Genomic DNA, 21,994 nt, shown 5'->3' with positions numbered 1-21,994 from the left:
TTTCAGGGGAAATAAGGGAGGGATTTAGAGGAACCTGTATAAAGGATACATGTACAACAACTGAGAAGGGTGGAAATGGGAGGGAGGGGGGAGCACAGGGGGTGGGATGGGATGGGAGTAATAGACAGAAAACTGTACTTGAAAAATAATTAAATAAAAAAATTGAAAAAAAATACATTTTTTTCTTTGAAATAAAAAAAAACCAAACAAACAAAAAAAACAGGATCAGCGTCCCACTGCCTGGGCCCAGCAGGCTCAGGCACTTACTGGCTGTGTGATCTCAGGCATGTTGCTTAACTCCTCTGTGCTCCCACGTCCTCAACTATAAAGCCAGCATATGTGGTTCAACTTTCCAAGGTGTATGAAGATTAAATAAGGTCATAAGTTGAGAGTACACAGAACAGGCCCTGAAATGCTGTCAGCCCTGTGGGGTCCCCTTTTGTTTTGGGGGTCAGGTTTGCTTACTTCTCCTGTATCCCTGCTTTGCTATTAGGAAGCAGATTTCAGTGGAATATGGTTCTTTAGTGCTTATGGTGTTTGATCTCAGAAGTTGCATCTCTCCAGAAAGATAAGTGACTCCTAAAATCTGTCACTGAGGAGAGGTATACAGGATCTCCTGGAGTCTGTGGATTCCTCGCTGTTGTGGTGGCCTGTTCAGCCCTTCAGCTGTGCTCTGAAGGCAGTGGTGCCCTGCTTCTAGCTATGCCCATCCTGATTGCTTGATGGCTTGGCTCATTTATAAAGTTGCTCCTGTCTGAAGGAGGAATTATGAGGTGTGCATTTCTCCCTTTGACTGGATTATCAGCATTGTGAAGTGGTCAAGTTGGGAGCGGAAGACTTTGTCTAATTTGACAGAGTTTTAAAGGGGAAAAGAAAATTCAGTGAAAGTGAAAGGAGAAAGCAAGTCCCTGCTGTGTTGAAGATGTCTATGACACCACCTGTGACCCTGAGCAAACTTTAAAAATTAGTTATTTAAACCCTAAGGAATATTATTAGCTTCAATATGGCCTAACTGAGATTTACTCTTTGGCTCAAACATTATTATTGGTCCCAAGAGTTTATCTTTCATTTTGTGAGATAACTTTCAGTGTGAATAAGGAATCTTTTTTCTAGTTTACTAATGGGTTTTTTGTATGTGAACTTATACAGTATTATTTTTGCATCTATTTTATAGTAATAAACTAGTATTTATTTTCAACAATAAACCAGTATTTCTTTCCACCCGTATTTATTTTTGTATCTGTTTTATAATAATAAATCAGTGTCTGACTGGGGGCATACTGGAAACACTGAGACTGTCAATATAATACTGTCATGGGTGACTGCAAAGTGATGAACACTTGGGAAGCTGCTTGGGCATCTCATTGATTTCTCCAGTAACACACAGATTTCAAAATCCATGGCTCTGTTTATGCTTGCAACATAACTGTTGTGAGAAGATTTAAGTGGCTTCAATCAATTCTGGTAAAATCACTTTTCAGAAATCAAGTTTAAAGTGTTTTCAATACCTGTATATAATGTCTTTACACTCTAGTAATTAATAGTGCACATTGTACTCTGTCTATGGTTTTCTCTAGACTATTCCACATGGTTGGTCTCCTCTGCTGCTCTGTAGGTTTCTTTTTTTAAAAGATTTTATTTATTTATCTTTAGAGGGGAAGAGAAGGCGAGAAATATCAATGTATGGTTGCCTCTCATGAGTCCCCTGATGGGAACTGGCCTGCAACCCAGGCATGTGCCCTGACTGGGAATCGAACCATGATCATGTGGTTCACAGGCCTGTGCTCAATCCACTGAGCTACACCAGCCAGGGCAGTAGGTTTCTTGAAAGCACAGACTGTCTTGCCTTCTCCACTGTGGTCAGGGCTGTGATGGATTTGTTGTGGGTATGGCACAGGGGGATTGAGGAGAACTCCTGGGTGTGGGGCCGGGGAAACCCATAGATCTTGGTCCTGTTTCCTGCCATGGAAGGATGAAGAGGGATATTTTTGGTGTGAATAGTCAAGACTTGGTTTGAAAATGTTCAGTCTGAGAGGACTTTAAGACAATGAAGTGGCAATATCAACTTGGTGTGGTAATTGCCTATAAAATCCTGGTACTCTAAAGAATAAAGACAAGTGAGGCATTTGGAGGTCAGATACTCGAGGATGGGAGTGGATGGAGGTCACCGCAGAGTAAAATTGGGACTAAGGTCCAATGGGGCGTGGTTCCAGTAGTCCTGAGGCTGATGATTTGACACTACCCAAGTAGGCCTTAGGGAGACAAGATTGGGGAGGAAATCTATTTTGCTGCTATTTACCCAGCACCCCACTGGAAGGTATTATAGGACAAGGTTGTGAATTATGGAGAGGGTTCCTTTGGTGAGAGTCCTGTTCCCTGTAGTCTTTTTCCTCATTTCAGACAGAGTGAAGGTTTTCAGGTGACCACGCAGACTTTGGCATGTGTCACCCACAGTCTGGGGATGAGGCACCCAGTGGACCAGTGGACTCACACCAGTGAAATCTGAAACAGAAGTGGGTGTTTCTGGGGAGAAATTGCCTCCTGCCGACTTCCAGGCAAATATTATAGGAACCTTATGTGGGCCATGAGCCCATTGGACCCACCCAAGAGGACTTTCTGCTAAAGATTGAGGCCACACCAGCAGCAAGAGGCTGGAGCTACCTCACAGGTGTGGACACTGGGATGGGGAAAGATGTGTGAGGCAGACACCCAAATCTTCCCAGGAAGAGGGGTCTTCAAAGAAGCAAGGAGAGTGCTTGGGAGAGAAGTCTCTGCAAATCTCAGCCCTGGCCAGAGAGCCCAGCCCCAGAGCTGGTGGTATCACTGTGTGTGCCCCAACTTCTCCCTAGGCATTCTCACAGCCCCACCCCAGGCAAGGTGTCAGAAGCTGCAGCTACAGGTTGGGAGGCACCTTCCTTCTTTGGCCACCTGCGGGTTTACACCCCAGGTGGAGGTTTTCACAATTATGCTGGGATAGGGCATTTTTATACTGCAAATAGGAAAGTGAAGAAGGTTGTAAGTGATTGAGAATGTTTCCTTGTCTGAAAGTGGATGAACTAGATAAGGAATATGCCCTGGGCTTCATCCAGGTCAAGCAGAGAACAGAAGATGTGGGTGAGAAGGAGCCCTGGGACTTTCTACAATTCAAAGGCTGAGTCACAAAGAAGGTGTGAAACTGGCCAGGAGCACCAGGAGGGCAGAGGAAAGCAGATTATCCATTAATTTGGTGTCATGGAGGCTGTTGGTGATTTTACAGGGGCAACTAGTATGAACTAGAGCTGGCATGGAGGCAGCTGAGGAGGACAGGGGAGGTGAGAAGACAGAGGGCACTATCAACTTCTGTGTTGGTGGTCCATTTTATGGAGGTGCCATGATTTCCTAAACTGGCGCCTATGATAGACATTTATGGTTTCCCATTAGTCTACTGGAAACCCTACTGCAGTCATTGGGGGTGTACATAAGTCTTCAGGTTTGACTGTGAGCATGTTTAGAAGGTATGTGTAGAAAGTAGAACAAGTGGACCAGAGGGGTGGTGAATTTTCATTTTGTTGGGATTTGATCAATTTGATCAGTCTGCCCCTAAGGAGACTGTGCTGAATTACCTCCTCATCGGTGTGGAGTCTTATCAAGCTTTAACATCTAGCTGTAAGAATAGGAATTTTAGTGTAGGTTTTAATTTGTGTATTTATTTATTATGAATGAAGCTGAGAACCTTTTCACATTTTAAAGAACTATTTGTATTTTCTGTGAACTCTTTGTTCATTATCATTCACCTATTTTCAGCTGGGTTTTTGATGTTTTTACTGACATATCAAAACATTTATCTCTATGAAATACTATTTTTTCTTATGTATAAAATTTTATTTTTATGCTAATGAATGTGTCAATATATTCTTTTGTGGTTTCTGGATTTTGTATCATCCTTTCATTCAAAGACTTAAAAAAAGTTTTATATTTTTCACTGCTTTTACAGTTTCATTACAAATAAATTAAATTTGTGATCTACCTAGCATTTATTTCTATATAAGGAAGAAGATAGGTATGCCACTTACATTTCCTTGAATCACTGCCCAGCCACTCAAATTCCCTTCACTGGGTAACTCTTTCCCCTTCCTGACACGTGTTACCTCATTTATAACTGTAGGGGAGGAAAAGCATTTTTGCTTTGCCCTCCTATGTTTTCTGGCTTAGACCCCGCAAATCAGACAAAAGACATTAACAAAAGAAAAACAATCAGTTGATTAATGCCTATACATATAGGCATAGAAACTCAGTGATAAGTAACTAAAAAAGTGTTTAGAACTTAGGCTTATATACCATATTAACCAAAGAGCAGTAAATCTGTACAGAAGTGACAGGACAAAGGAAAGGACTTTGAGAGTCTGGTACAGCAGATTGTGGGAACTGATACAAGATGTGGGCCAGCAGCAAGGTGTGTCATGTAGGTTCTGCTAGGACGCTGGACTGATCAGGGTTGGGCTGTCCAACCCTTTGGTGCCTCTGGGCTGCACTGGAAGAAGAGTTGTCTTGGGCCACATATTAATATATTGCAACATGTAGTCACAAAAAATTTCATAATGTTTTAAATAAATTTATGATTTTGTGGAGGGCTTCATGTGGCCTGTGGGTAGCAGATTGGGCACCCCTGGTAGAGCTTCCTGGTAGAAAGTGGAGGGATATGTCTTTACAAATTTATCTTCTACTTTAGGCAAATAGGGGAGAACACAGACCTTTTCTTGAATCTGCTTCTTGGTTGCTTTAACTCAAAATAATCCTTATACCAAAGAATTCTATTTGGGATGCCGTGTTCTTATCCTCTTCATGACATGTGTCTCTCCTTTTTGTTTGGTCATGAAGTTGATGGCAATTTGCTGTTGTATGTGTTTGTTTGTTGCCCCTCCCCTATTAAATCTAATCTGCTGAGTGAAGGAAATCACCCAAATATCCTTTCTTAAAAATTGAGTCTGTAAAGAATGTGTGTGTGTGTGTGTGTGTGTGTGTGTGTAGATCGGGTTAGTAACAATGAGATGGACAGGTAGGGAGAAGTATTCTGTTACATGATTTGAAAGGTTCCAGTTCAAAAGTCCTACATTCAATAAAAAAGTTATGAAAGGTGAATGGTACTGGCTCTAGTGATGACAGTTTTAGCTCAATAGGGGAAGATGGCAAAATCATGAAAAAATGGGGATTAGCATTTGGGCCAACTTTCAGATAACTGTGAGGGTGCCAAATACTTTATTTTCCTATTAACTGAGCTCTGAGGTTATGGTTTGGCTTATGGAAATAGGATTGTACTGAACAGAATGTTAAGAAGCAATCTCTGTTATTAAAAATAGAGCAAAATTGTTACCTGGGACTCACACTGGGACTAAAAAGAATTACACAAAGCTCCATAATTATTGCTAAATGAACAAACTGAAACAGTACTGCTCACCAAAATGCAGGGTACTAAACAGTAAGGAGGGACAATCAGAATTGTTAAATTTAAACTTAGACTTTGGAGTTAAAGTTACTGATTTTATTCATTTATTAATAGGCATATCACATTTCTTTTTCAAACAAAAATAGATACTGTCAGTCTGATTAAAATGAGAATTATACACACATAGTATCACATGAGCACTAGGCACAAATTTATGCCAATGAGAACGGAGAGCATTTTTCTGAAAAGCAGTTTGATTTGCAAACCTCTTTGGGGATTCTAAAGGCTGGCTCACCAGGGCGTCATCAGGACTGTCCTGAGTAGGTGAGCTCTGAAAACTTTCTGAATTTCTTATGTTTGCACATTTTGAGGACAAAAAATTGAGTCTCTTACTCTGCCCTAACACACTTTCATGCCTCTCTGTGAAAGGATTGGTTTGACAGAACGTGTTTATTATTTGCAGTGTATACTCCACACACCTATTGTTTTTTTAAAAAGATTTCATTTATTTATTTTTAGAGAGAGGGGAAGGGAGGGAGAAAGAGAAGGGGAGAAACATCAATGTGTGGTTGTCTCTCACACACCCCCAATCAGGGACCTGGACCAGGCATGTGCCCTGACTGGGAATCAAACTGGCGACCCTTTGGTTTGCAGGCTGGTGCTCAATCCACTGAGCCACATCAGCTAGGGCCACACTTCTATTCTTAATACTCATTTGTTGTTTCCACCATCCTGTCCTATGCACATTAACAGCAAGCCTGCTGCCCAAATTCTGTGGTGGTCTGACTAGATTAGACCTTGGATGGTGTTTAACCTATATCACGTATCATACATTTAACATTTCTTTATGTAAAACTATCATCCAAGACTCTTATCTTTCATGGCTGTGGATAAAAAAAGGAAATCTAATGTGTATCTAATGTGTATTATGCATATTTAAGAAATGACATATGTGCTCTGGCTTGCGTGGCTTAGTGGATTGAGTGCTGGTCTGCCGCGGTCCAGCCGCAGCCCATCTAAGGGTCCTCAGGTGAGAGTAGGCGTCGGCGCTGGGTAACAGGCAACTACACAGCTCAAAGGCAGGTGAAGCACTGTTCCGTTTATTGCAAGTACAAGCTGATTTTTTATATTCTCATTTTTGGCATAGATTAACATTTACAGGAGTATAGCATGATCAGTTAAGCAGAAAAAATCAATACAACAGTAACCAGGAAAAGTACGAAAGTTTCCATAGTTTCAGTTATGTTAAACAAAAATTATTTTGACCAGGAAAACCATTAATCAGACAATTTGAAATAGTTCTATGTATACAGTTTGAATGTCTTATTGTTTAATAAAGTTCTCAGAAATTGTCATTGGCAACAGGTACGCTTAGACCGAGCAGAGGTTAGGAAATTCATAATAAGCCTTGGTAATATTTAACTTAGCTATCTATCTTGCTGTCTAAAATGTTTTTTGTATACTGAGGACTCTGACTCCTTGGTAGTTGTTTCTAAGTGCTTAGTTAGTAATAGCTAACCAGCTTCTTCTGTTTTTATGCCTGTCTAATTCTAAATGATATATATTCCTATTCAAGGTAAAGGAGGGGCTGTTACTCTAACAACTCTTTAACAATCAGGGGCTATTTTCTAAAGGGGTTTTTGCTATTCTATGAGGCAGTTCCGTGGGAATACATATTTTTCCCTGAACTGTTCTTTCTTGGGTGGCTTTCTCAGGAACAAATAAGTAAAGTACGATGCCTTAATTCAGACAGGGTGATATTGCTTAGGACTTGAGCCAACTGTTGTTTTTTCTCTGAGAGTGGTCATTAATTCTAGGAGATTCCAAATTATCAGAAATGTAAAGGTTAGAATACTAAGAAACAGTAAGAATAAAAGCAACACCATATGTCCATTAATGCCACGTCCGTCCTGCTGGAAAACGCTTCTGTGAAGCCGTCATCTCCAAGTCGTGACTGTGTCAACCGACATGGTTAGATAATGCTTCTGTGAAGCCTTTGTCCCCAAGCCGTGACTGTGTCAGCCGACCTGGTTAGCATTGGACGTGGTATCCCCAGGCCGTGACTGTGTCAGCTGACCTGGTTAGCATCCGACGTGGCACTGGTCTGTGAAGCAAAAGGTTGCCGGTCTGATTCACAGCCAGGGCACATGCCTGGGTTGCGGGCCAGGTCCCCAGTAGAGGGAGCACCAAAGGCAACCACAGATTGATGTTTCTCTCCCTCTGTTTCTCTTTCCTGTGCCCTCTCTCTGAAAATAAATAAATAAAATCTTTAAAAAAATAAATGAAATATGGTAGGCTTTCTACCATAAAATGTTTTTATGGCCTGCTGGGACCATCAGAGAATTAGCTGCTTTGTTTAGCTAAATATGTCACTTAATATACCAAGTATAGTACAGAGATAGATCAAACTTAAAAAAAATTAAACATGAAATATAGATACTGGAGTTTATATAGTTGTTTAAGAGAGACTACTTGACCTTCAATAAGAAACTTACTTGTAGGAAGTACTTTAGATGATCGTTTTGATAGAACCATAGTAAGAATATTATAAAATAAATGACTAAGCACAAACTTTCATTCTGTGTCATGCTGATTCATAGTCTACAGTTTTCATGATACTTTGACTTTTATGATAGTATATGTTTTTCCACTCCCTACAGTGAATTAAATGGTAAATGTGGAGCTTATCTTTATGGTCTCTTACCTTATTTGACAAGGTCAGATTTCTCTTAAAGGCAATGTATTGTGATGATAATTATTTTTCTAGATAATAGAAAATAATTTCAAGAAGGTTGCGGCTGAGAAAGCTTGTGGAATGTTCCTGAGGACCCATTACCTTCTTTATCACTCAGTGTGTCCCAAAACTACTGCTTGCTTATTTTTTCTATGTTCTTTTACTGTCTTGTCCTTCCCCACGTGAGAGTTGAGAGGTTCACTTGACCTCTTTCTGGGTTGCTGACTTTGGAGCTGCCTTTAGTAGATCTCCCATAATTTATCGCTGAGTCTAAGTCAGAAAACTGAGTTCTATTTGTTCTCAAGTGACTATTCCGGCCACATCCTCCTCACTGTAGGCCCCACTCTTCAGCACGTGTACCTTTCCTCTGTGCTTCTGTGTTCTTCTGTCCTGTGCAGATCTGGGTCAGACCTTTTGCAGCCTCTCCTCCTGCAAGGCCCCTCATTACCTCAGACATGCAATGCCTTCTTAGGGACTGTGATCAGCACACTGTAGCTGCTCAATAAATGCTTGCTCCATAGGGCTGACCCACATAGAATCTCATATCTGGCTCATTTTGTATACTCCCTAAGTTCTTCTGTTTTAAAGCCATTTTGACTTTATGATATTTACTAACTATAGAAACTGTCATTAAACAAAAGCCTTTGAGGACAAAATTTTTCTGAAATAAAGGGTTTACTGATCTCTTTTCTGGCCATAAAAAGGATCAGGTGCTGTGGCATGCAGTCTGAGCCACCAGCAGCAGAGTGAATGATGAGCACATCTGCCATCCTGGGATTCATGGGCTCTTTCATACAATGAGTGTGGAGAGGAAGATGGAAGCTTTTTTGAAAGAATTTACACTGACTACAGATAAATGGGGTGGAAAAAGGTGAACTGGGGGTAGTTTTAGGACAGGTGCAGAGAACTTTTCAATTGGTTGTGGGCAACAGTTGGAAAGTTCCAGCATAATCAGGATGTGGCAGAGTCTGGTGGTTGGCTGTTCTTTCTAGATAAGAGCTGAAATAGACACCAAGGTTGATATACAGTTTCAAAACACATTCAGAATTGCGGGCAGTCTTTTGTTGGGTTTGGCTCTAGGCTATTAACTGATTAACCCCTTACCTCTTTATCCTACCCTAGTATCTGCTGCAATTTAATTTAGCATACCTCAGAATTTTGTCTTGTCACTGGGAATAACACTCGAAGGACCACATTTTTCAAAATGACATTCTGATTCAGTTCAGAAGGCTCTTGATTAATAGCAGGACTTGATTAAGAGAAGCCATCACCATGAACAGAACATGCAGAGTACATTTCAGGGGACCGATTCTCTAAAATGGAATCTTAACCAAACATAAAAAGAAAACAAAAGCTAAAGCAACACGTGGCATTGATACACACATAGTGCACATGAGTATGCAACTACCACAGAAAAAACTAGGGTACTGCCAGTCAGAGGTCAAGATGACCTGTTTGTGTTCTGCTTGGAGGAGAAATTGGGTGACTCCCTAGCTGGCAAGTCTATTTTCTATGCTAGTATACACAGGCAATTATTGCTCTCAGGGCACACGCACCTGTAGGGTCTTTGGGTTATTTAATTCTGATTGACATGATAAAATGAATCTCTCTTCCTGTCCTCTTAAGGGAAGCCATCAGCCGTGTTTGTGAAGCTGTTCCTGGCACCAAGGGAACCTTCAGGAAGAGAAAGGTAGTGTCCTCACAGCTCTGCATCTGTGTCTTCTCTACTTCTTCACTATCCTGTCACCATTCAGCATCTTTAATCACATGCAATTTTTCAGTTCTTTCTTTTCATGGCCTGTCTCTTGTCACTTTTTTTTTTAATCTGGGGAGAACAAAAAGCCATCCTTTAATTTAAAGGGTGTAGCTTGCAGTGGCTCTTGTCACTTTTAAAAACAGAACGAGCTTAGATTCCTTCTCTCTGCCAAGTGGTTAACGAAGACAGTTAGCTATTGCTGCCAACCCAAATTCGGCACCCTGCTTACTCACTGTGGGCTTAAGAGTAGGGACAAGGATAACAGACTGGTAAAACAGGGCCAGACAGTCTTCTAAGCCTTGGGAATCATTAATTTACTTCATTTGAACAACTCTCTGTGGCAGACATCCTCGGTGGTGTGCTGGTAAGTTTCACAATGGTTTTTCATGGGTGGGGGACGGAGAAGCACTAAATTCATAGTGTTTGCCAGTTTCTGTGTGTAAATAATTCCACCATGGATAATTTCAGGCTCTAACATGACATCTCTAAGTTGGAGTTGGGAAGAGATGTGCAGATACCATCATATGGTATCTCCATCACACATGTAACACAGGTACAATGGACATAAACTGAACTGCATAGGTAATTGTTGATGTGGCAAAAATCAGGAAGTGATGAGTTTTGAGTAATTATTTTAAAAATATATAGTTTATTTAATTGTAAGTTTATATAAATTAATTTTAATTGCAGCTGTTTTTAATGGCCAGTTCATAAAATTCCTAAACATTTAATAATTGTCTCTTATTAGCTAGCACAAGCAGCTCTAGAATGCCACTGGGTATCCCCATTATACAGAGATAAAAACTCAGGCACAGAGAAGAGAGCACATGGTGCAAGTAGGTGGTAGAGCCAAGCTCCAGCCCAGACCAGGACTGTGTGTTACATTCCTGTACTCAACCTTTTAATCTTGAGGTGTTTGGACCAGAAAGGAAAAGAAAAACTGGATTAAGAAAAAGCTCATAAAAACTCTTTTCTTAAGTGTCTAGTAAATACATAACTAAATACCCACTATCAGAACTTTTCTGTGCCTGGATCGAATGTGAGAGAGTGTCCCTCTGAGTATCTTTGAATCTGTCCTGAGGCTGACATTTTGGGACAGGATATGTGCTTGCCTCTACTGTCTCAGGGCTGTGAGTTGTTTCTGTCTTCATAGCTTGATGACATTTGTGACCCAAAGGGCAACTGAGTTTCAGGCAGAGAACTTTGGGTGAAGGCTCATATGGGCTGGCCTGAGTTCCTGTCATCACACAGGGCACGTGGGGAACCAAGCATACCTCCAGAATCTTGAATATGGGAACTAGGAGAATGTATGAGAACAGAGAAAGTGATCCTCCTCTTTCAGAGCCAGGTAGCACCCTACCAGCAAGTCTTGGGTTACCCTCTTGGTTCTCTGGGTGCAGGAGGTGGAAAAAATGCTGACTTCTAGGCTCCACCCCAGGTATACTTGATCAGGGCCCAGGAAACTCTGTCTTTGAATGGCTCTGGTCGTACACTCATAAACTGCCTGTCTGATTAAGAACTGGGGTTGATTGGTGTATCAAAGGGGGTGCATTTTAATCCGAACAGGATGGTTGGAGGGTTAGCATTGGACTGAGACAAGGGTTGGCAGCACCTATGCAGGGACCCAGGGAGGCAGTGGCTAGCTGGAGAATGCAGTCTGTTGGTCCCTGTGCCAAGCACATTTCTTATGGGCTGATGGATGTACCAATTAGAGCCGAGCTGAGTCTATCCATTTTGTGCTGGCTCCAGAGCCACCGTATTCTAATTGGACTGCCCATGTGAGCTCTGACCCAGAGAATGTGCCAGCCAAAGCATTCATATTCCATTCCTTCAGCAATGGCTTTCTCATGACTCAAATGGTATTGTTCATAGCTCCTGAGCTGGACTGATTTAGTCTGGCCCTGACTGGTATGACTCTTGGTGGGATGAAGCTACATTCTGAATCTGCAAAGCTGCGGCTCCAACCTGTGGCCCTTTCCCCAGGCTAGCAAGTCATGCCCTGAGGTGCATGCCAGCATGAGCTAGCTGGGACACTGACAGCTCTGCCTTTTTCTAATCTCATTGTGTGCATAGTGGATGGTTTACAATTCCCATATTGCACATTCTAGAATGTTTGTGTTAGTGTCAGATTCCCCACTCCCAGCTTATTTGAAGCACAATTTTCATGTGTCTAATGAGGGTGGGAAGGTTGAGGTTTGGGGGTGTAGCAGATAGGAACAATGTAGAGGCCCCAACAGTGTGGCCTCCAAAAGTGAAAATAATGCCGCTTGATTTCACAGCCTCCAAGCAAAATGTTGTCCAGCATCTTCGGCAAGAGCAACCTCCAGTTTTCGGGGATGAACATCTCCCTGACCATATCCACTGCCAGCCTGAACCTGCGGACACCAGACTCAAAACAGGTCTGTAGGCTCTCAGGCACCCTACTCCACTCAGGGGCCCCACAGTGGGTTTTTCACAGGCTTCCCTCTTCCATCTTTCCTAGGGCCATGTGGAATATGCTTGTGTAACACCTTTATGAGCCTGCAAAATTTGACTGGCTACTTTGGAGGGTCACCAACAGTATGATAGATGGAGTTGATTCTCTTTAATTCTTTTATACATTACCTTTTTTTTAGGATAATATATGAAATCATTGATTTACTTACAATGTCAAAAGTCTCCTCTTAATCTCCTTGCCTCTGTTTTGTTTTCTCTTATGCCATATTCCATTGGTTCTACAGCACATTTTATTATCTTTGAAATGACTGTTATGCTGTGGTGATTGACAGTATTTTTTTCCTAGTGGGTCACTATTTTGGAGCCTCTCACATTTTATAGCTTCATAGGGTTCGTATGCTATGGCAGGTCCATGGCTTCCTTCCCAGCATGGAAGGAGTTTGTTGCTGACATAGTCAGCACAGCAGCGATGTTTATTAAGGCTAATTCTGTTTGTTGGATTTCTCTGGAGTATCTATCTTAGGTTTCTCTGGCTGTTAGTTCCCTCAGCTAAAATAATGGTTATGTGATATCATTATATGACCTATTTGGTCATTTTCTGGAAGACCTTATTCTCAAGGCTATCCATTTTGACCTGATTCACAGCTTACCAAGGGAAAAAATGCCTCATTCCAGGGACATTTATCAAAAAACAATTAGAGGCAATTGTTTAATATCATGGTTCAAATGTATATGTGAATAGCTGCCTTGGAGACCAACAAGTGAAAATACTCAAACTGTAAGTGTCTTCACCTGCTCTGCTCAACCTGGACCTTCATTGCTGGCAGTGTGAGCTAGAAATCAGATGTATCAACACTGTAAAAAGTGGGCAGTCCAGAGACATAGGGATAAACACTTTTTGACTGACAATGTGTCACCATACTGGGTACCACTTCTCACTCCATTCCTTTGTCCCCACTCAAGTAATGGATAATCTTTTGTCTTTTCTCATTGGCACTTCTAAGAGATGGGTTAACCTATAATTTAAATGGTGGATTAAGTGACTTTAACAGGCTCAGCCTCTCTCTGGGGCTGCCCCAAGCTGAGCACCTGCTATGGCTAACAGAGATTGGTCCCCTCAGCTTTGCACTCATATGCCCACACCCATTCTTATTCTATGTGGCTATTGCACCTTTTGTTTCTAGGAATCCTAAAACTCTGGTCCTCAATTCTGTGGCATCTTATCTCTTAATTTTCCTTTTACCTAATTCCCCACCTCAAAATAAAGAGAAGCAAGCTCAGAAAGAGCAGAAAGGATTAGGCCACCTGGTTGGCCCTCTCTGTCCTGGCATGAGGCTGGCTGGGTGTGACCAGTTCTCATTGTCCTGCTCTTGGAATAGGTGGTGGGAGTGAGTCCTGGGGGTGCCATCTCATACATCATGAGCACAGTCTGAGGAAAGGAGCCAAAGCTCACAGCCCTCAGGCTCTCATGTCTGGCTGAATTGAGGGCCTGGCTGTGGCATGCTAAGAACAAGCCAAGCAGACATTCCCTTCCCAATGCTGACAGCAGAAAGGCTGTGCCTGATCCCCTCTGCAGAGGTCTCAAGAAAAAAGAGAGAAAACATCCTCAGAGCAAAGAGGTGTGTTTTCAGTTAATTAGCTTTCTTTTTAAACTCTCTTAGCCAGAGGGATCACATACACACACAGTTATGGTTATGCATCATGTTGAGCCAATGTGTTTTCCATTTTCCTTCTAAATCTTAGTCTCTACCTCAATTTCCAAAGTCTCAGTTTAGAGCTGATTTGTAACCAATAGTTAAATAAGCAAAAAAGTAAATAAGAAAAACTTAATTTTAGAAGTCATAGTTTTTCTTCTTTCGGGGATTGCTATGTCCTCATTGCTCCCCAAGGAGCCCTCCAGCCCTGGCCTAGCAGCAGGACTCCAGAGAGTGGCAAAGGGCAACTGTTTGATTCATCTGGGCTTGGGCACAGGCTACAGAGCTGTACTCATTGTTTTCAGTCATTTACAGTTGACCTTTGAACAACACCAGGGCTGGAGGTGCTGTCCCTGTGTAGTCAAGAATCTGTGTATAATTTTTGACACTCCCCCAAACATGACTACTATATGCTCAGGTTTTTCTGGATCCTGAGTAGGTTTGCATGCCTCCAAAACTGAAGTAGGCATTTAAAATATCTTATTTTATCTTACAATTCATTACAGTTTTGCTTTGGGCTTTACAGTAGCATGGATAGAAAAATCCCTTGGATGGTAGGATTACAGCTCTGTAAATTCTGACTGCCCACCAGTGAGGGCCTGATGGGGTTGAGCAAAAATAAACCTGGTTATGTTGGGAAGGAGACAGGAGTACTGTCCCGACCCCCAGAAATTTACTTCAATGTCATTATATTGTCTTTAAAAACATAAAAGTGGCTTGGAAATCTTATGTAGCTTTTTAAATTTAGGTCAGTTTCTAGTTTCCAGCATCTGGTAAATTCTACTATGTCCTGCAGTTTATAATGCTAATGGAAATTTCCCACTCAAAAATGAACTTAGAGTGTTCTCATTAGTTTTTAAATAGATTAATTATAAGAGTGACTGATGGTACTGATTTTGGTCTTGGATGTAGGCTTTCCAATTTATGAGCACATGATGCAAATACACTGAAGTGGGGGATGGCCACACTTCCATCCACTCCAGCTATGGGGTGTTCCCATATGTCTTTGGAAGCAGACACTACACAGTTAAAATGTTTTGGTGTGTGGGTGAGACATTTTTCTTCTCAAAGAGGCATGGTCGTTAAGACCCTCTGTGTTGGGTCATAGCTTTGCCCATTTTAGCTGTAGTACTTTGAGCAAGCCACTTGGTCCCCCTGGGCCTCAGGCTCCGTGTCTGCAAAATGGGATTACAGCAGCTCCTATATCGCAGGGCTATTGTCGAGCTTAAATGAGCTAATTCTGTCAAAGCTGCTAGATGATCAGCTGACATGCTGTGAAATTCATTAAAGGTTATCTGTTGTTACTACTTTTATAGTTATTTTTGTTGGGTAACAATTTTACTAATTTTTGAGAAACTTTGTTGATTAATATTACCTGTGAACAAACAGTAGGTTTTCCAAAACATGGAAAGGTAATAATGGCACATGTCATTCTTGTTTTGGGTCTGGCAGATTATAGCGAATCACCACATGCAGTCCATCTCCTTCGCCTCTGGGGGGGACCCGGTAAGTGCCGTTGGCATTGTTTTCTCTTGATCTTGTTGGGAATTGATGAGAAGGAGCCCTGCTTCTAAGGTGCATCTATTAGGATATGATCAAGAAAGCTTATTGTAATGCCAACTATTTTCCTCTCTTGATTTCATAAGCTTTTTAAATTATTTCATTAGCCAAGAACTGTCAACAATCCTCAAAGCACTGGCTTTCTTAAAAGGCAATGAAAGAGCTTTCCAGCGTTTTCTAGTGTCTCCTGATTCTGTATGCCCTGCTTTGTTCCTGTTTTTCTGTTGGACCTCCACTAGGGTCTTCTGTTTTTGTATTTTACATCTACTTTAATGCTGCAAATTTACTTAGTCTGTTTTATTCATAAATATTTGAAATTGGGATTCCCCCAAATTTAACACTGTAGTCTTTTTAATGGTTTGTTTAGCCAACAGGGAAGGAGGTGCAAAGACAGAAAGAGATAGAACAGAATGAGAATGTTCTGTTCTTGCATCATTTATTTTATGAAGACGGTACAATAACAAGGGAATTGGCTCCCCACATTTGGTCAGGAATGTGATGCTGTAATGTCAGTGTTCATGTTCAGTGTCAGGAGAGCATACTCCTGACTGTTCACAGTGGGCAGTCCTGCCCTTTGAAAAAACCCAGGCAGGAAATCAGTCACAAGGATGGAGGAGCAGAGGGTACCAGGGAGAAAACATATGCAGCTCTTCCCAGCACTGAAGGGGAGAAAAGGACCCTCCCACACCAAAATGTTATCATGTTATTTTTCATTGGTCTGGGTAAAGTTCTCACCAGTCCAGAGAAACATATAAAAATTATGACAACAGAGGACTTTTTCTTGGAGCTAAATTTACTTAAAAAATTGTTCTATAGCCTGGAAAGATGTCTTTTTGTTGTTAAATAGTTTTTATAATGAAAGAATAGTGGCTTATACTGGTATTTTTATTATAATTGTTGTTTTATACTATTTTGCCAAATTATCAGTAGGCAATGCTTAGATTGCAAATAAAAAATTACTGGTCAAAGGTCACCTAAGTAATTGGTGAACATATCACTCTTTATCCCAAGGCAGAACCTTGTCTATTTCTAGCCCAGGGGGGAGTTTTCCCACACCCATGTTTATCTTACAGATTTTTTCTCCCAGGCTCCTTCTACATGTGTAATCTGACTGTATAACTGCTGTTGGCACATAGAAATCCAAATTGAGGGAGCGATTTTCATTGCTGGCTCCAATCTCTACATTTCCAAAGGGTAGTGCAATCCCAGCACAGAGTGTTTTAGCTACAGGAGAACCAGCAGCTCACCCTCCCCTCCCCCAGTTGCTATAGTCCTCAGAGGGGCATCACCACATGCATTACCCCATGCATATCCCAGTGTTGCTGCTGCCCAGAGAGCTTGGCTGCAGGGAGAGGCCTGGGTGTCTCCCGGCCTAAGACCCTTGAGCCAAGGGCACTGTCAAAAGAAGGAATATGTCTACCCTGCAGATGGTTCTTTGCCCTTAAACTTCTGCTGAATAGTCAAAGGATGTTCAGACCACCATTTAACCATCTCACTTAATGGACTTTGGCTCTTTTTCATACTTAGGGTTTTGTTTTCAAAGTGCTTATGGTAGTTTCTTCTTTTTCCCTTCCCTTCTTCCCTTCTCTTCCCTCCCCTCCCTGTCCTTCCCCTCCCCTTTCTTTTATTTTTCTAATCTTTTGATTTCTTATGTTTCTCCATAAAATGAAAGACCTCATTGAGTTGTACATTTAGAAAGTGGAAGTCTTCTGTAATCAAACCCATCAAAGGTGTATTCTTGAGGATTATATCTAGATGTGCATGTACACCTATTCTGTGCCCACACTGATTCTACAAACATTTCTGTACTTATGCTTTTACCTATTTCTGTATCTCCTCTAATTAACTTACAGTGGCTATCTACTTGTTTTCCCAATGTGATGCTTGGGACAATAGTTTCCTAAATTTGGAGGGTGACCCAGTTTGAAAAATAAAAGGCAGAAACATTGCGCACCTGCATTGATAGGTCCTTTCAGGAACTTGTCTCAAGCTTCACATTCATGACAATATCATGAGTGGAGATGCAGAGATCTAGCAAATGGGAAGCCAAATACATTGTCCTGTGTTAAAATTATTTGGCTCTCTAGAATGCACACAGGTCAGTGAACTATTTGCAATTTTCCCTATCACCTCCTCATTTAAAAGCAGAAGCATTCAGAAACCCTTAAAGAAATTCATAACATTTTATATTCATTCTGATTTTTTCTGACTTAGAAAATGTCACTGTTAGAAGCCTGGTTAGTTTCCACTTCTACTGTAAGCAATCCAAGTGCATATCACGTTGTCCATGACCTCCCATAATGACTTGGTTTGTAATTATTATAGCTGGTGGGTGTTTTAAATAAAACCAACAATTCTAGGTTCTCTTCATTGTTCTTCTGCCAAGTGTACATCTACTAATTGCTCTGTGCCTCAGTTTACCACATAAGAAAATAGTATTTTGAAATGTCAAATAGATGGATTAGGAAACAATGTTAATCTCTCCAAGAAAAAAAAGGGCACACATTAATTATAATCTACTATTATTTTCAATGTTAGAAGACCACCAAAAGAATGCCAGAATAATGGTTAGGCTCAGTAAGTCTTGGAGAGTGAGAACAGAGATGAGTAAATACAGAATGAGCACCTAGCAGCCCCATCTTTGGAACTTCATTTGCTCACCATGTGATGTCAAGAACAATTTTTTGAACAACAATGTATTCCCCCAGTGTGACAAAAGAAATTAACATTGGCATCAGAAGAGCTAAGTCCTGGTTTGACCATTGACCATCAGAGTGACAGGAACACATCACACCTTCTGAGCAGAGTTTCTCGGATTGGAATAAAAAGTTTAAAAGAAGAATTTTGTTTCGTGTCCCACATGTTGACTCAAATTAATTTTGTTACCCAAATGTGCACAAAAATAAAATATAGACACCTACATTATACTTTTTATTGAACTAATCCAAATCAAACTTGGAAGTTTATCAATAAACACAGTAAAGCCAATAGTGTTGAAGGTAACATTAATTTATTCTGATGGATAATTTTTCTGAAATGAAATCTCTGCTCCTAGTGTGACTCTAGCACTGGCCACCATGGTGTGTTTGGAATCTTTTGAGGTCAGCGTCTTTCATAATTGCCAGATGACTCATTTCTCCCACTAATTTCTTCTGTTCAAGCAGACACTTAGTTGTACATCATTGTGTATAAATGTGACATTAATTTACTTCAGGTGGGGTCAAGGCATGTAGTCTTTTCTGAGTAGATGACACTTATTTTCTGTCTAACTTTTTAAAAACCTGGTACCAATAATGTTGGAAATCCAACAAAAAATCTTGGCACTGAAACTGTGTACAGAACACAGTAAAATGGTGGTCATTCAGATGATCCTGAATATTCTTGTGTTAATTTTTAAGATTATCATGGAAATGAAAATGCCAAATTAAAAGGAAATTTTGGTGACATTTCCAATGCTGGGTAATACATCAGCCCAACCCTAGGTCCCATGGATCTCAGTTTGAGAAACACTACCACTACCTAAGAAAACTTTTGACGTTAACATCTCTGAATCCAGGATGAGGGTCTTTGATTACAAGCTACAGTTCTTACTTTTGCCAACAGCTTCAGAGTCTTACCCAGATTTTCCATGATGGAAATGACTGGAAGCCAAGGTGGATGGATTTGAGTGTCTTCTACTTCCTTTCTCAGGTTATTCTCTGAATCTATTAATGGACAGTGGCTGAGTGAGAAGAGCAAACAGATTAGCTGGGCTGCACACTGGGGAGTAACCCTGGTGGAGCGGGCCATTATGTGAAGAATGCTGGAGGAGGTCTCCCTCTCCTGCTCAGTCTGTCTGTGTCATTGGGAGCTCTAGGGGCAGTGATGTACAGAAAGTGCCTTCACCCACCTTTGCCCAGCAGTATGTGGTCAATGAGCATTGTACACCTACCCACACACTTTTACCCTCCTCCCCTCTCTCATTGGAGGGTATTCTGGGAGCTCTGTAGAGAGAGTAGGCGTCATCTGCCCATAGGACTTAACAATGAAGAACTCTTGACAGAGAATTTTTCTGGTCCTGAAAACATGAAAGCTAATCAATAACCTAGCAGCCCTTTGAAACAGTAATATTTGGAAACTACCTGCAATGATGGGATAGGCCTTTCCCAGTTGCCCACCACCCCCCTTGAGACTTTTTTGAATGTTGAAAACATTGACTTTGCAGAGAACTCGTTTCTGCTTTCTCAAATCAAGAGAATTTTCAGTTCCTTCAACTGTCTAGAAACAATCCGTGTGGTTACCTTGGCCTGCTTCTGAGGCTGTAGTGTCCTCTATGCCCTGATTAGATGAGGAGGAGGCAAAAAGACTCATGTTTCATGTGCCGGGATGAGACTTTCAAATTGAGCCCATATTTCTGAAACACTTAAAAGTGTTAAAATTACTACTCATATCCAAGAAGAAAGGAAACATTGCATCTCATCCACTCATGATGGAGTGTTTGCAACCCATCTTTGAACATCTACTGCTTGGTTTTCTCTAGACCAATGGTTTTCAAAGTGGCCCTGCAGAACATCAGCAGCAGCATCACCTGGGAATTTGTCAAAAGTTCACATTTTGTGGCCTCATCTCAGACCCATAGAATGGGAAGTGGGACTTAGTTTGCGTTTAAAGCCCTGCAGGGGATTCTGACACCAGCTCAAGTCTGAGGACCACTGTCAGTTCCAGAGCTAACAGAAGTGGTTTTCAGCCTTGGTTCACATGGGAATCATCAAGGAGCTTTCAAACATTCCTGATCCCCAGGCCTCACATCCAAATCAAGTAAATCAGATAACCTGGTGGGTGGGACTCAGTGTTTTTAAAGCTCCTCAGTGATCCAACTTGTTGCTCTTGCTTCTTTTGAAGAGAACAGGTGCCCTTCACATTCTTGCTGCTCAAAGCATGGGCTGGGGAAGCAGCAGAACTGCTGTGTGCAAGTTGGCTGTGGATGAAGAACTCAGGGCCCAGCCTGAGCACACCTCCACCTGCCCCACTGCAGTCAGAAGATCTGCACTTCACAAGATTCCTGGTGATTTCTGCCCTCAGTATAGTTTGAGAAATGTTGCCTCATGGGCTTGCTATTGGGCAGCATTTCATTCCTGAGCTAGTTTGTGCACTGTGTGTCTCTCACTTGTGATTAGTGATGTGAACATCTCATTTTTTTTGACAGGACACAACAGACTATGTTGCATATGTAGCTAAGGACCCTGTTAATCGCAGAGGTAAGCAATGCTTGACCCTTGTAATCTTTTACTCAAATACAGTCAGGCTTGACACTGGATGTTAATATAAATGTCTCTATCAGCTTAGCCCCTTTCACCAAAATGAGCCATGTCTCATTGTTCATCATCGCTAAGATTTGCCAGTAGTTAAGTGTGACAGCACACCTGGCTGGGTCTGTGAGTGCCAAATGCATACCTGTATCCAGCCAGCTACTACTTGGAGCACCTGCCCTGCTCAGTGCAACTCCCACTCATACTCTGAAAGTGGCTCTGTTACAAACAGAAAACTACAAATTATCTGGCCTCTTGATGGGATATATAGCTCCTGTGTGCCCACTGCTGACTAAGTCTCCCTGAGAAAACTTACCCTGCACTGCACAGCCCTGAAGGCCAGTGTTCAAGCTTAGGTGTTGTCTCCTTATACCTCTCAAAGCCACATAGACTGGGTGGGGGGTTTGAGGTATTCAAATAGTTTCCATCCTCATGGACCCTTTACTCCTAGGCTCTTCCTGAATACCACAACCCCATTTTTAAAATAACTTACAAAACCAAAGTCCCACTCACTATATGCTAACGAGCCTGGGTGGGTGGCCTAAGGGTATGCTGCCCTTGAACACCCGGCAGTCACTGGCATACCACACAACTGCAATTCAGAACTCACTGACTAATATCACTAGTGGGGTTTTAAACACTACAAAACAACACTCCTATCTACTACCTACTGGTTCTTCTACTCTTCCCACCTTTCACCCCAGTACCAACTGTTAAGTTTTTCTAGTTTGAAGAACTTCTAAAATTTATATACTTACACATATATTTTCTTCTTTTTAAATTTCAATTCAAATAAGATCTTAGCATTGTATTTTGTCCCCCCTCATCTCCACATTGGACATTTTTTTAAAAAGATTTTATTTATTTATCTTAGAGGGTAAGGGAAGGAGAGAGAGAGAGAAATATCAATGTATGGTTGCCTCTCGTGTGTCCCCTGCCAGGAACTGGGAACTGGCCTGCAACCCAGGCATGTGCCCTGACTGGGAATCGAACCACCATCATGTGGTTCACAGGCCCGCACTCAATCCACTGAGCTACACCAGCCAGGGCTTCCACATTGGACATTTTTGACAGCCTAGAGAGATCAGGTTACCTGATCCATAA

The 21,994-nt window shown here is 41.5% G+C and overlaps 1 protein-coding gene across 1 annotated transcript in view; it reads left to right on the top strand.

Annotated features, from left to right (window-relative positions):
• The first annotated feature begins 9,774 nt into the window (after positions 1 to 9,774).
• The window catches only part of SHC3 (SHC adaptor protein 3), a 136,829-nt gene continuing 124,609 nt past the window's right edge, over positions 9,775 to 21,994 (top strand). Inside the window, exons 1-4 of the mRNA XM_037056243.1 lie at positions 9,775 to 9,846; positions 12,192 to 12,311; positions 15,495 to 15,548; positions 20,788 to 20,839. Coding sequence (XP_036912138.1) covers positions 12,204 to 12,311; positions 15,495 to 15,548; positions 20,788 to 20,839 — 214 coding nt within the window. The 5' untranslated portion in view covers positions 9,775 to 9,846; positions 12,192 to 12,203. The remainder of the gene's footprint in view (positions 9,847 to 12,191; positions 12,312 to 15,494; positions 15,549 to 20,787; positions 20,840 to 21,994) is intronic.

This window comes from Sturnira hondurensis, unplaced genomic scaffold (assembly GCF_014824575.4).
Source record: "Sturnira hondurensis isolate 20B ecotype Veracruz unplaced genomic scaffold, ASM1482457v3 Scaffold0008860, whole genome shotgun sequence".
Classification (NCBI taxonomy): Eukaryota; Metazoa; Chordata; class Mammalia; order Chiroptera; family Phyllostomidae; genus Sturnira; species Sturnira hondurensis.
The sequence above is the reverse complement of the archived record's forward strand: the minus strand, read 5'-3'. Positions and strand labels throughout refer to the sequence as shown.